The sequence below is a fragment of the Pimephales promelas genome, chromosome 10 (assembly GCF_988280905.1).
Source record: "Pimephales promelas chromosome 10, fPimPro1.hap1.1, whole genome shotgun sequence".
Lineage (NCBI taxonomy): Eukaryota > Metazoa > Chordata > Actinopteri > Cypriniformes > Leuciscidae > Pimephales > Pimephales promelas.
In genome coordinates, this window is record NC_142778.1 from 26677056 (window position 1) to 26693170 (window position 16115).

The 16115-nt window shown below is 35.9% G+C and overlaps 1 protein-coding gene across 4 annotated transcripts in view; it reads right to left on the reverse strand.

Moving 5' to 3' along the window:
- Positions 1 to 11908, reverse strand: part of mtss1la (MTSS I-BAR domain containing 2a) — a 33500-nt gene extending 21592 nt beyond the window's left edge. For 3 of the 4 annotated variants that reach the window (XM_089116370.1, XM_039650449.2, XM_089116369.1), the window contains exons 1-3: positions 11385 to 11908; positions 5413 to 5474; positions 4985 to 5058 (exon numbers count right to left, since the gene is read on the reverse strand). In XM_089116370.1, coding sequence (XP_088972496.1) covers positions 4985 to 5058; positions 5413 to 5474; positions 11385 to 11456 — 208 coding nt within the window. In that variant the 5' untranslated portion in view covers positions 11457 to 11908. The remainder of the gene's footprint in view (positions 1 to 4984; positions 5059 to 5412; positions 5475 to 11384) is intronic. The other variant, XM_089116368.1, reaches the window with a different exon arrangement.
- Positions 11909 to 16115: the final 4207 nt, after the last annotated feature.

Genomic DNA, 16115 nt, shown 5'->3' on the forward strand with positions numbered 1-16115 from the left:
TAATAAAGAACTAGATGAACAAAGCATCTATCATTACATCTGACTTGTGTTCCAGTAAACATCCCTGTTCCAGCATTCATCACGGAAAGTGAATGTAAGCAAATGCAGCTATTCTTAGAGCCCAGACATCCAAATGCAAGTCAAACACAGACATCAAACACTTCCACGCCTGTCTAACACGTGCTCTAATAGACTGCCCACATCTGCTCTATAAAAAACACTGACCATGACGCCATGACTATAAAGATCACAAACAAGCCAGACTGCTGGACTCCTTTGCCATCAAAGGCAGGGAGTCATAATAGAAGAGAAAGGTTTAAGAGAGAGAGAGAGTGGCAGTATGTAATTTCCTTCCATATTGACGTTCCTTGTAATGGTTTTCGCAAGCCTACCAACACTCAACTTTAACTGACCTTTTCTCGACTATCTTAAATGCATATATAGAACAATAAGTCGAGTTGGAAGGACATGAAACCCCTAATAATACCCTCTTAAAAAATACAGCAAGGCTGGTCAGCAGCATAAGTTATGTTCTGGGACCAGCACGGGATGCTTGTTTGTTGGTCCCCAGCATGGGAAGCGCAATGGGAAGTGGACCAGCAAACCAGCTCAGTTTTGCTTTATTCTAGTCCACCAGCTTGACCAGCACTATACCAGTTCTAACCAACATAAACCAGACTGGACCAACATGGAATTCAGTTTTCAGCAGGGTATAGTGGTCAAAACTGACATCCAGGCAATCATGAAGAAGAATTTGAAAGGTGAACTGGTAACACTGTACAATAAGGGTAGAAATGTTTTCATGTTCTTAAAAAAACATCACAGCATTTATTAATTTCTACTTTTACTGCTGCTTATATTAACATTAAAGGGGTGATGAACTGAGAAATCAAATTTTCCTTGAGCTTTTGACATCTAAGAGGTCATCATATTATAAGAATATCCTGTAAGTTTCAGAACTGAAAACGTCCTTGTTAGTCCAATAAAAGCTTTTATTGACACCAGGCTCAGCCAACGACTCGTTTTTCAAAGTGGGAAGCTATGACGTCAATGAGGATAAAACACCACCCCTGTAGAAGAAGATCAACGCCTACTTCAACACGGCCGGTTTAGCCCTGCCCACCGATTCGCGCATTACACGCATTGCTAAATAACATAGATGCCTACCTCGTGATGACAAACCGGATCGAGCTACCGAGCAATAAAATATGCACTGACAAGTGAAACTCATAATATGCAAATCTGTTATCCACTCACAGCAGTGAGCGATTACTTCCAACTCTTCAGTGCGAGGCGCCCATAAAAAGCGAGCGTTTTTCAGCTAGGCTCAAAACTAGGGTAGAAAATAGCCTATTACTTATTCATTTTGATGTTTTTTAATGTAAAAACCAAGCGAACGTCATAAGTTGACCTTAGACAACAATATAAAAAAATTTAAAAAGCCAGTTCATGACCCCTGTAGCACTAATGTATTCTGAATGAACATGAATTAACAATGAACAATAGTATATTCATAATTATAATTATAAAATAATTAAATATTAATGTATAACATGAATGTAATTATAACATTCTGCATAAACTAAATGAACCTTACTGTAAAGTACTGTACTGCCACATATTCAAACACTTTACATGTTCAGGTCACTGAAAGGATGTGGTTGTTAGTTGATGTGACTGTCCGGACTGTTCGTGGTTATTATGGGCCAGCTAACTGGGGTGATGGGGGTTAGAAATGTGTGTCACTGGAAGCCGGTGAGACGAGAATCTGTCTGATGTCAGTGTTTTAGCGAGATCTCCAGCTGTGCCAGTGCCCCCAGCCTGTCCCTAATTCAAAGAGAACGCAGGCCTACAGTTGCTGACACTTAATGCCAGGGATTATATACAGCCCTCTCATTGGCGCAGAGAAGATATAATATCAGTGTGGAGCTACTGTAACCCCTAAAAAAAGCTTGTAATGAATTCACTTTTTAATAATCATTTGATACACAATGGTGTATACTAGTGCAACTTGTAACTTTTATATCAACACAAAGTCATAAACAACAGACAGAGAAGGTCAGAGGTGAAAATGCTCCAGTGACAGCTATCTGTACTAAAAGTATTGACAGTTCACTGAACTAATTTATGCCAGTGCTGTATGTTTGGAGTCCGGTGCAGAACAAAGCGCTCCCGCAGGACAAATGGAATCAATCTGGTTCACTGGCATCTGGTAATGATTCTGAACTGGGCAGAAGGGTGAAGGTGGATAGGTTTGCATTTGCTGTTACTAGACTGAAACAAAATCAAAAGTGACATAATCTGCCCCTTTAGACTCTAGTCTATAGTGTATAGTCTGTACCTTAACTTCTTATCACTGCAAGTTTTGTTTAACCAGCTGTATGGCAAATACAGCCAAAAATATGCTTAAATATGCTAAATATGTATATGTGGCTTAGGAAACATACGCTTTGAAAAAGTATTTTGTTCAAACCTTTAAATGCCAACATACTGTATAAAGTACTACACGTATAAAAACATATCTTCAATCCATTATATGTATTTCCCAAGGCCATATATAAGCCTGTCTAACCCCAAACTAAAATGTATGAATCATAGATCATAATCCTGTAAAAAAAAAAAAAAAATCTATTCCACCATAATTTATCTCCCACACCAAAAAGATTTTTAAATCAAGAGCTTTATATACGTCTGATATGTAGTGCTGTAACCTTGCAGATTGTGGTACCCAATAGCAACCATCCATTTTGTCCAATGTGATTGGTTGGTGAACACACAAACCCACGCACACTGCATGGGATATAAAGATCCATTGCATTCAGCGCTTGTGTACATATGGTGCAATTTACAATAACTTTACAAATGAGTAATTCAGCTCTAGGCAGATAGCTATGCCTGACCCACATCCTTTAACTGTGTTGATGAAGGCTAGATTTGTTTGGCCTTGTCTGATCCCTGAAGGCAGTAACTAGAGGATTTTAAAGGCAAAGGAAGGATTCAGTTTCAGAGCTACAATAGCAGCCAAGCTAGAAGCAGAATTAAACTATGATGAAACATGACTCTCAAGCCATTTCCTACTGTAGTTAACAGAACAAACCCAAAGTGACCTATTTCTGCTGTATTCATATTTAAGTATGAACGACTGATTGAAATTAAAACAAAATCACAATATGCCTTAGTGCGATTATAAAACCGCAAAGCCTGTATTTAATTACATTTTAATCTGCATGCTTCAGAGTGAAGCGCAGCAGTGTTCTTGCAGTACAAGGGAGCATCTCATGATCTGGTGTTTTCAGAGTCTCAGAACAAGTAAATATTCACAGTAAATGCTGATCTGCAAAAATGTATGCATCTGATCTGAGTTTGGGTCACTCTAATGAGCATTAGGGAACGAACATGTGCTGACCATATTCCCATACTTGTAATGAGAAGCGTTTATCAACAAAAGAGCAGGGATCCCTACGTTTTTTTTTTTTAACTTTGATTTAAAGGAATAGTTCACCCCCAAATGATAACGAATCCCATAATTTATGGCCATTGGCCATCCTAGGTGTATATGACTTTCTTCATTCAGCCCAAAACAATCTGAGTTATATAATATCCTGGCTCTTCCCAGCTTAAGTGTTTGAAGCTCCAAAAAGTGCATCGATCCATCATAAAAGTAATCCATACAACTCCAGTGGGTTAATAAATGCCTTCTGAAGGATTATGTAAGAAAAAAAATACATATTTAAAACTTCATAAACTGTAATCACTGGCTTCCAGCAACAGACGTACACACGTTCATGAGAGAGCCGGGTTTCAATGGAAGGGTGACCTGGTGGTCGCAACGGCGATACCAGCTCGCTTTTTTTCTTATCAGTGGAAATAAAAGACTCAAAATACTCTGTTGAATTTGATCTTACACGTAAGTGTTATACATCATTCAAAACTGTTAAATGTCTTATTTTATTTGTGTAAATTCATAATAAAAACTAAATGTTGCATTTTTTGCAAAATAAAGAAAATAAAAATGATGTGCGTTTTGCGTCTCTCAATGTGAAGTTCATTCTGAAATGCGACAGAAAATTAACTGTAACTCAGCGAATTTTTGTCATACAGACTTGAGACATTTGTCTTTACAAAGCTTAAAGTGTCTTTGTTCAACTGATGTAAATGATATCAAAAACAAATACTCACTGTTTAAGTAATCCGTATGAAAGCAACAACATCTACAGTTTCTCAAACGCTTTCTAATGTGAACACATTTAAAAACATGCTTTTCTTTTTCACGTTTACACAAAGCCGGGTATATAGCGAAACAAATATTTTCCCCCTCTCCATTTTCAAAAATAACATCGTTCACACAGCCGCATAAATACGCCATCGAGCGCCATCATAACTATGCCAAACCTATTGGCGGCAGTGTAGGGAGAAGGATAAAGCCATGCAAGCCAATCAGAATCGACAAGAGAGAACCTAAAACGAACTTTGTCCCAGTTCACACGACAACACATAACCGGCGTTTTCAGAAATCTCCACTTTGGCCGGAGTTTTTAGAAATAATCGTTTTCTGTGATAAAAACGGGGTTTTTGTGTAAACGAGAGGCCAATCCGCAGGGAAATATCTGCGTTTTCCCTTCGTGTAAACGGGGCCTTAAATCGATTGCTGGACATTGGTATGTTATTGTACATACAGTAGGTACATCTGATTTATGATTTAGCATTGTATTAGTTACCCCCACCCCCAGCACTTCTGGGGTGAGTTACCTTCACCCCACCCCCAGCACCCCCACACTGAATATAGTGTAATCAGACTTTAGCCATGAAAATGTCACACAAGTAACAGAAATAAGCACAAATATCAGAGCATGTCAGAACACCAGAAAACGACTCAGACCCCAGAAGGTTAAATCACAATAGTCTCCCAAAACGCCATCAACAACCTTCTGCAACTCAAAAATGTTGATCATTGTGATCTCAACTTTTTAACTGAAAAATGTACCTCTGGTGTTGGTCCCCATGTCTGCCACCTTCTGAAAAGCATCGAGGAACGCTGAAGCCGCCAACACTGTGGTTCTGTGAAGGGAGTAAACAGAAAAACATTTATAGTCATCAATGCCAGTGTTGATTAAGAACAGCAGGCAGACCTGTTGAAAATCAATCTGATTCACTTCTTAAAAATGCAGTTTAAGGCCCGAATGGAGGGCTTGATGTGGACTTGCGGTCTCATAACCTTCGCTTGTTTGTCATTTTATGATTCAGAAGAGTGCTCACGAGGGCTTTTTGTCGATTCCACACTGGTGTGAACTATTACCCAACACAGCCCATGCGGCAAAATATAGGTCGCAAGGGACCTATAAGGGGAGCATCATTGTCTACAAAAAGATGAAATAAATAATCAATAAAAGGACATCTGAAGTGTTAAATCACCTTAGCTGGGAATGTAGTTTTGTGGCCTTTGCAATGAAGTCTTCCCACACCGGGTATGAGTACTACAGGAAGGAAGAGACACATATAAGAGAGTTAGTAAGGACATAAACCTTAAAACCTAACTTCACACATACAGGTATCCTAAAACGGACACTCAAAACTCCATGTACTACAAAGAGAGAGCAAAGCACTTCAGATGAGGACCTGAAGGAGTCCACTGAGCAGTGGTTCACTTTTAAAAAAACTTTTGCTGAAAATTTGATGAAAACATTCCAGGATTTTCTCCATATAATAGACTTCATTGGGAACCAAACGGTTCAAGGTCCAAATGAGAGTTTCAGTGCAGCTTCAAAGGGCTTTAAACGACACCAGACGATGAATAAGGGTCTTATCTAGGACCCTTCGAGTCATGACTCGAAAAAAGATTTGTTCATTTTGACGAACGAGTTCAAACAGGAGAGTCACGAACGCTCATCACAGAACAGAGCTATAGGCGAGCATTTGTGCTTATAAAACTTAAACTTTTTAAATTATTTTTTAAAATGACCGATCGTTTCGCTAGATAAGACCCTTATTCATCGTCTTTTGTCATTTAAAGCCCTTTGAAGCTGCACTGAAACTCTCATTTGGAACTTGAACCATTTGGTTACCACTAAAGTGCATTATATGGAGAAAATCCTGGAATGTTTTTATCAAAAACCTTCATTTCTTTTCGACTGAGGAAAGAAGGACATGGGCATACTGGATGACATGGGGGTGAGTAAATTATCAGCAATTTTTTTTTTTTTAAAGTGATCTACTCCTTTAACCAGCAACACTTCCTTTGTCAAGTAGAACCTCTGTAAACAACAGTAAAATTGTAAGATTTTAATTCCAAAATAATCATTTATTTTCACACTTGCAACTTTTATACAAAACTAATGAAAAATCATCAAATGCCTCAGGCTTTCACACTGGATCAATTCAAGAGAAAGTCTGTCTTTAATAAACAGAAAATTGTAGAGACAGGAAAGAGGAATCTTTTTAAAACTGTGCTGACAGCTCTTATTAGGAAACTGGAGAGGTTGGAATAAGATTGTCTTGCATGGTCTCTGTATCTGTCTGAACAGCCTCGGTCTCTATAGACATTTGTATTAAAAACTGGTCAAACATTCTAGCATCGGGTTTGCTGACACAACCGCTAAAGATGGAAACACACTAGCCACATAATAGAATACCTTAGATATCTACTGTAAGCAGTGGTTTCTTATTATTTCTTTAAAAAAATTATTAAATCATGGAAGTCTGAATTTATTTTTTGTTAGTGTTGGAATCTAGGTTTTCTTGTGTTTTGGAAGAAAGCTCTGCTCTGCTGCCCACTGTGCGCTTATTATTATTACACCCTTATGCCGGGGACACACTTAACGACAACCTGCAACATTCCAAGACTGAACTGAACAGTTTCCAATGACTGGAGCAGATTTTAAACACCGAATGTGAACACTGACTGAACACAACTGTTTCTGACTCGGCGCGTTTGGGCATTATCAGTCGTAAGCATCAAATTACATTCATACAGGGGACACACTTAAAAGCCTTACAGTCTTTAAGTGTGTCCCCGGCTTAAGTTACGCACAATCTGAAGTGCACTACCATATAAATGTTTGGTAAGATTTTTTTAAGTAAGTTTTTGAAAGACATCTTTTATGCTCATCTAAGGCTCCATTTATTTGCTAAAAAAAAGTAACACTCACTGAAATATTTGTCACTGTTATATTCTGTTAGTTTCTGTTTTCATGGACTTCCATTTTGTATTCATTTTTGTGTGTTGCCCTGTCTGTTTGTTTATTCGTTGTCTATTTGTCATTAAACCTCTTCTGCCTTCCTGCAACCATCCGTGACAATGTTGTTACAATTTAAAAAAAAAAAACTCTTTCCTATTTTAATATATTATAACGTGTAATTTATTCCAGTGATCGCAAAGCTGAATTTTCAGCATCAATGCTCCAGTCTTTAGTTTAACATGATGCTTCAGAAATAATTCTAATATGCTGATTTGGTGCTCAAGAAACATTTCATTAAAAAAACAACATTTATTTTAAATATATAACAATGTAAACGTCTGTTTTACTGTCACTTTTGATCAATTTAATGTGTCCTTGCTGGATAAAAGTATTCATTTCTTTTTACTTTTTACGTACTGTCCCCAAACCTTTGAAAGGTACTGTAAATGCATACAATAAGAAAGATGATTTTGACTCTCTAACTCCAACCTGTATCGCAGGTTTCAACTTCTAAAGTCTAATGTTGTGTGTTATTTTCCCTGATTGAGCTATTCAGTTGTACTATAAAGGAAACAGTAAATGTATTTCTTCATTTAATATATCTGCTCTGTTTTAAAATGTAGGCTAATATTGTAATGAAACATTTACAAATGAATTGGTATTAACCCTTAAAGACCTAGACCATTTTTGGAGCACCTGCACCGCTTGTTCTTTTCTTTGTTTTTCTAACCCATTATAGCAGTCAGCATCAAGTGCCATATATCATTTTTATCAGGAGAACTTGGAGTTTCAATCTATCTCATTTAAATAATCCAATTGTACATTTAATTTGTCTTAGAATGGATGAATTTACCAGATTTAAGAAAAACGGCAGCATATTTGTAGTGATTTTTTTTACTCAACTCAAACAAATCCTCCTGAAGTTTGGATTTTTTCCTTTAGAAAGCTGTACTTGGATATTTTACATTTCCAGATGTAATTTTGACTACATGCAACAATCCCTAAGCAAGTTATAGGTATTTATTACAACATTATTATAGGCGATTTTCAGTGAAAAGCATTGTTTCAGTGAAAACAGTGTTTTTTATACTGACAATTTAGATGTGTCCAAAAAAGTTAAGGAAGTAACATAAATAGAAACATTGTAGTAGAACAATGAAGCAAAAAAAGAAAAACACACCTTATATATAAATAAAACTTATATATATATAAACACACACACACACACACACACACACATACATACATACATAGCCTATATGAACTACTTTGACTTTACCTCTGTTCAAATTTCTAAAGAAAGATGCTAATTGGTCGTGCAAAAGACCAAGAACTATATTTATTGGTTGAGTATGATAGTTTTAACCAATCTGGGGATGGGGTGGGAATAAGCATTAACAGTCATTTATGATTGGCTCAGAGGAAAAAAAACGCACGGGTTTCTTTGACGAATCAATGCTGATCAAAACTTGATGACGCAATCACATTCACTACGGAGCTTCTGAATGTCCAAACGCGATTAACCCGATATCACAGAAAAGCCGCGAATCTCCTCTTTATGGGACTTTTTAAAGCATACGGATTGGAGCAGCGGTTCAAAAGTTATTTAACATTTAAGAACAACAGTTATTTTTAGCCGCCGGCGGCTGTATAGGTCTTATCACATCAGAATCAAACTGAGAGCTTGTGAATAGAATTTAGATTGTATCGAATCAGGAAATCAGTCAGTTAGAATCTAGGATAAAATAGGACTTTCCTAAAAAAAATCAATGTCTTGCTGTTTTTTGTTTTGTTTTTTTTTGTTTTGTTTTTTTTTTTTTGATGAAAGAAGAACCGTGTTGTGATTGGAATCAGTTAAAAAGCCCAAATTAGACTTTGAAGAAAAGTCCAATTTTGTGATTATTTCCTAGGCTACATGCAAGTTCCTGTGGCCAATGAACACATTAAACAAGATGACAGAAAGTCCTAACATTTCAACCCAAATATGAAACAGTAATGATGTTTTTTGTATGGTCAATTTATCATAAAAGCCCTTGAGTTTATCTGAATTCATGTGAGGCTATCACAGTCACAAACCAAAAGCTAAAAACAAACACCAAAAGTTTGGAAGAATTTAAAGTACACAATTACAAACAAATATTTAGCATTTATTAAATAAACTGGGTTGCACTTTAATATAATGGTCCACTTTAGACATTTTACTCACTATAAGAAACTTTGCAACTACATGTCAAATATGAATTTTAGTAGACTTAGGGTTTAGGTTAGGATAATAAGTTGACTTGTAGTAGTTGACTTGTAGTAAGTTGACTTGTAATAGTCTAATGAGAGTTAGTTGACAAGTAGTTGCAGTTACTTATAACTAGTAGAATGTCTACCATCGAAATAAAGTGTTAAATGTTAACTCATGAGTATAATTATTATTACGTATTTATTTCAATATTAGTTTTACAATTTCATTTTAAGTGAAAAAAAGTCTGTTTCTGTGTTTTCTGCATATTATTCTAAAAAGATATAGCTGTCATAAACCTTTGGCCACAGCTGTAAACTCTTTTATAGACCTTGGTCTTCCAAGTGAAATCACCGAGTACAGAAATGTTACAATATGCTAATTTTTGAAGAGGAGTTTGCCCTACTCAAATCATCATCTCTGACATTACAACACTCTCCGGCTGTATCCTCTTTACGACTGTTGATATACTGCATGTCAAACAAGCTGAACGTTGCCAGGGTTGGTCCTGTGCCAAGTCTGGAGCCGTTCACAACATATGAACTCCAGAACTGGCATCTGGCCAGTGAACTTCACTCAAACGCCAACTTTCAGCAATAACATTCACTACTGGAGCCACACGAGAACATGGAAACCATTTATGGAACAGTACGTACAACCACAGGGTTCTGCTTCAGCAACGCTACAGGCTGAAAAGCGCTCCAAAAAAGTTAGCAAATAGCTTTAGGAGAAGGAGATGGCCTTGAAAGGTTTAAATGTTACAGGAGAACAGATTCAGTTTATTTACACAAAGGTGATAAGACCTTGGATCTTTCAAAACATTTTTTTGCGTGCGCTTTAAATTACATTAGATGTATCACACAATAACATAAGATTTTGAATACTAAAAATGGTTCTTCTTAAAAAGATATGTGGTTCAAAAATCCAATATTTGTATGCCATGTAATATTATATCTCTTATCCTATTCCTAAGGTTGGACAAAATTGCCATTGTGATATCTAAATGATCTAAATATCTAAATGTGATATTCTAAATCAATTATCAATTGAGTTTCTGTATTACAAACTTTTCTATTCTGACAAAAATCTATACAATGCTTTTCCTAAATGTATGTCAATGTCCTACATACTGCATTGCATACAGAAAGCTGTTTTTGATTCTTTTTTACTTAACTCAATATCACAACAAGGCTCTGAGCAAGTGGGATTTTGGCCGAGCTCCACGTTTAAGCTCTCTCTGATGCATTAATATATCTTTATGAGCCATGCATAATCCCTGCGCATTAACATTGCTTTCAGAAATCATCAATAGAGGGTCAGTCTGAGAGATATTCTGACTCGAGTTCAAAATAGTGGTAAATGTCTTGGTCATTGGACAACTAATAGCTAGGCAGACTTTTAGTGGACCATTTTCAAATCTGTGAACGAGGAATATATGTCAAATAAAATGAATTGGGTTAAAATGGGATTATATGGTTGTTGTAAAATTCATGAGCCTCTAAACATGCAATAACAGACCGTGGTGCTAATAGTGCAAATATAACAGTTGACTTTGAAAACATCATTTTACATTTCTGTTCAAGCCTGGAAAAGTGGGTGGTGCCCATGTTTCTTATGAAACCCCTATATTTTGGAGAAAGAAAATATTTCTTAAGAATTTTGATCATTTCTAGCTAAGCTATTTCTAGACCTAGTCTATTTTCTGAAGAAAAAATGTCTTTTTCGTCTTTTACCTAGGCAACATTATTTGTATTTATCTCAAATAGAATGCACAAAATATCCTTTAACATATAAAAGGTTCAACAGACATCTACAAAAGGGTTCAATTCTCATTTCACAACAAAGCCCTCCATGCTGAGACCCCCATCTCATTAATCACAGCATCAGTGGTGCAGGCAGCTGGACCCCTAATGAAAACAAAGGCAGTAAAACACAACCATCTTTTTTTGTGCTTAATATCAATAAAACAGCACTGGTACCTTCATATCATTGACGATCGCCTGAAACAATCCACCCAGAGCGCCGCACTCCTTCTCCACACTCTCCATCATGTCACCAAGCCCTTGGTTGTTATTACACGCTCACTGAATCAACAGAATAGATTAAATGTCCTGATCCAAATAAGCTGATTTCTTTCTTCAGCGATTGAGATGAAAGTGTTCCATCACAGCCTAATACAGACCTCTTGTTGCTTCGGATGCAAATGTGAGCAACATGCAGCAGATGTCGGCAAAAAAGGACACAACAATTGAGGCTGTCGGGTGGCTGTGTGCCCGTTATCCAGGGAATGATGGCTGGGGTCAAAAGATTTGATTCTCCCCTCCCAACCCCCGGTCTAGGATACAGATGACGATTGGGGTATCATACTAAAAATCTGTGCTGTCAGATCCGCGTGGACGAGAGGTTTCAGCTTAAACTGACACTGTAACAGCGATTTTAGGATGAAAGAAGGAGTAGAGTGATGCAGCGAAAGACGGACGTGATATTCGATCCTCCAGGTTGGTGGGCGGGATCTTTGGGTTGGGGGCGGGGTTTATGGGTAGACATATGGCAAGTTGGTGTGTGTGTGTGTGTGTGTGTGTGTGTGTGTGTGTGTGTGTGTGTGTATAGGGAGAGGACAATTGAATGGTGGTCCTTTAAAGTAGCTTTAATGTGTCTTTGTGTGGCAGGGACAAAGTTAACAGCACAGCTGCCACTGCAGGTCATTAAACGGACAGTGCACTTTTTTTAACCCTTTAACTGTAACAAAAAATAAATAAATAAATAAAACAAAACGTTTTTTTCTAAATAAAATAACTTTGCACTTTTTAAAAAAATTCTCACTTAATAGTCTAATTATAATCAACTTTTCACATAAAATAAAAAAAAATACAAATATTCGGCTACCTGAAAATTACTTAACTTTTTTTGAAGTCATATGAAGCTTGCACATTACACATTCATGTAATATGAAAATAAGCACTGAACATTGATATGATTCAGAGAGTAAATCTAATATCTTAACCCTCAATCAGGTCATGGGGTCCATACTATACGACCCCAATCGACTTTTACTTAATAAAAAAAGGTTTCCTTCGTCTCAGTGGAATAAGATTTTGTGACTTTTCATACATTATCTATCTATACACACACACACACACACACACACACACACACACATACACAAAAACTGGGCTTGATTCGGCTATTCTGAAGGTATGTAAAAAAAATGTGTACACTTCTGGTCTTCGGGGTCAATATGACCCCACATTGAAATGAATGGGAAATGTGAAAAAAAAACTATATATATTTTCTTCATGTATCAAAAATACATTATTTATGATACAATAAATAAAAATCCAGCATAAATCTGAACATTTTTACACAGAGATGAAAGATGACAGAGCATAAATGCATTGTATCATAAAAAAATAAAAAAAATTCATATGCAAGCTAATGGTGGGAATTGTGTGGTATATGGATATACAGTGCAGAAGACTGTGTTAATACAAAAGTACTTTATATCTAAAAAAACACAGCATTAATGAATAGATGAGAAGTAAACAAAAAAAAGATATATTATTTGTATAATCAAAAATGTATTTTTTTTTTTAACAATTACTCAATCAACTGTTGGGGTCGTATAGACCCCGAAGCCCAGAAGTGTAAACAGGAAACGAAGACCATTTGAAGGTTAAATATCTAAAATTAATTTAAATTTAAACCTTAAAATTCAATTGTTTAACACAGTATGCAAAAAAGCACCTAATTTCAAATGGCATATACAAGTGACTAGAACTGTAATAAGCAATGCAGTGGATTTTCTAGACCTGAAGAGAATCCTAAACTGTGATCTAGGGCAAAGTGTCCTAAATCTTGACCTTGCTGCTGGACACTGTCCCTCGAGAGCTAAATGAGTGAAGTGGATACAAAAATTCATTACAGCCCTCCTCTCCTCTGATGGATATATCATATATACATATTTTTTAACTGGCCATCTCCACAAGCATATCTATACATACTGTTGCCATATGCAGGTATACGGCTATTGACCATAAAATAATGATTTACCTTCGCTCCCCAAATTCTGGAAAGGATGTTATGCAAGTATAGTTATGTAATCTTGTGGTTGAGAAATAGAAAGAGAGGTTCCCATATAAAATAAACACTTTCTGACTTTGAGCCATAGTTTTCCATCAGTTTCTACAAAAGCACTTAATACAGGAACCACATAGTTTAAAATTAGCATGACTGCAGTGGGATTTTATTGCGGCATGATTGTTTTATAAAATTTCCAAACTAAATTTCCAAAACATAACTTTAATTTAAAATTATAATGTTATTCTTTTGTGTGCGGGTAAGTTTTATATTACATGTAATTAATGTATATACACTTCTGGCCAAAGAAAAAAAAAAATGGACCAAGCCCAAAATGGCTAAGCTTTTAACTATCATAACCACTAAGTATTGGTCAGGAAATTAGCTAAATTTAAGCAAATGCATTATTTAAAAAGACATTGCTGTTTGAAAACAGAATTATTTTTGGCAGAAGTTATAGAAGAAGTTATGTGTGGAGTGATAAATTCATTAAAAACAGTAATACATTATTTTAGGGTTCTTTGATTAATCTTTTATAACATTATAAATGTCTTTACTGTCACTTGTGATTGATTTAATTCAACGTTGCTTAATAAAAGCATTAAAATTTTAAAACAATCTCACTGACCCCAAACCTTTTAACAGTGTGTATATAGCCTACGAAAGCATATTGCATTCACAATAAAATCTACCCTGTTTTTCTGAATTAGCAAGTTAATTATCTCAGAATTACGAGATTATTTTTCTTGGAAATTCTTTTTGCTCTGTTTATCTGAATTAATGAGTTAATTATCTCAGAATTACGAGATAATTTTCCATGGAAAAAAGTTCCATGTTCCAAAAAGTCGTCTTTGTTTCTGATTTTTTGAGATAATCAAATCATTCATTTAGAAAAACAGTAAAAACTTTTTTCCATGAAAAATTATCTCATAATTCTGAGATAATTAACTTGTCAATTCAGAAAAACAGGGCAAAAACGTTTTTCCATGAAAAATTATCTCGTAATTCTGAGATAATTAACTCGTTAATTCAGAAAAACAGAGCAAAAACTTTTTTCCATGAAAAATTATCTCGTAATTCTGAGATAATTAACTCGTCAATTCAGAAAAAAAGAGCAACAGCTTTTTTCCATGAAAAATTATCTCGTAATTCTGACATAATTAACTCGCCAATTCAGAAAAACAGAGCAAAAACTTTTTTTCATGAAAAATTCTCGTAATTCTGACATACTTAACTCGTCAATTCAGAAAAAACAGGGAAAAAACTTGTTTCCATGAAAAAAAAAATCTCATAATTCTGAGATATTTAACTCGTTAATTCAGAAAAACAGGGCAAAAACTTTTCCATGAAAAATTATCTCATGATTCTAAGATAATAAACTCATTAATTCAGAAAAACAGAGTAGATTCTTTTTCTTCAAGCGAGTTCAATACGTTTTCGTAATAGTCCTATAATTATAAACAAAATATTATATTTGAGTGTAATATTCATTTTTATATTCATTTATGCTTGGACTTCATATTTTGGCTCAACAATCCACACAAAAAAAATCAAGAACTTGCAATAGACTGAAAGTAGCATGTATTCTAAAACTGAATTTCAGCAATAAACAAACCACTTTAGAGAGCCACTGAAGAGCAGTTTTGATACAGTTATAATAAATGAGCCAACTGCATATAACTGACCACAATGAAACTGTGACCACAATTTCCTGGAGTAGTGCTTAAGAAATCTAAAAGCCCCCCAGAACTTTTCCAATGGAGGAGGATGTTGTGTTTCTCTTACATCACTTACAACCAGGAACATTCTGTTCTTTAAAACAGCTAAATTCCTCCAAAAAAGATAAAGTCAAGGAACCACCTCCGACCTTCTCAGTATTTAGGAGGCTGTAAACCTCATACAGTTGACAGGTTTGGCCATGCAAGCCAGAATGGGAGCTTGATGTTTGTCAGTAAATCTCTTAGATGATATTACCACACATACAGTCCATCAGAGAACCTCATGACCCTCACAATTGCAAAAGACCGAACATAAAGCATTTTCTACTTTAAACATTTCTAAAAACAGTGCTGAAACTTTATAATCTGTAATGGGATCACTCTCACCTTTCCTTTATTATTATTATTCATCATGATGTGGGATGAAAACAAAGCAACGAAAGGCAAGGATGAACTCATTAAGATCACGCACATATGTTTTGGCTAACAGTTATTTTTATGGGCATGGTGATACTTAAAATACCATTCTAACCATAGTTTGTCTCCTGACTGGAGGAGAACCATCTGTGGTACCGTAACGTTCATTCCTCCCGGGCCCCTCGTTGTCCCTGCCGAGGAGGCGGTGGGTTGCAGGGATTCTGGGAGCTTGATCCATGCTGGGGCCTTCACTGAGAACATTTGAGCCAGTGGAATTTCCTCTTGCGCAGCCCGCTAAGCCAAAGGATTCCTGAAGATCTGCTAAACAGCAAGAAGCCATGTGGATCTCCCTGTGCTTGTGAAAGAGACAGAGAGAGAAAACAGATAGTAAAATATGCAGAGAGCATGAAGCAACAGAGAATGATAGACAGTGTCTTACCAATGAGAGGTTATTAAACATCTACTCTACAAATCAAAATTTTGGTGACAGTAAAAAAA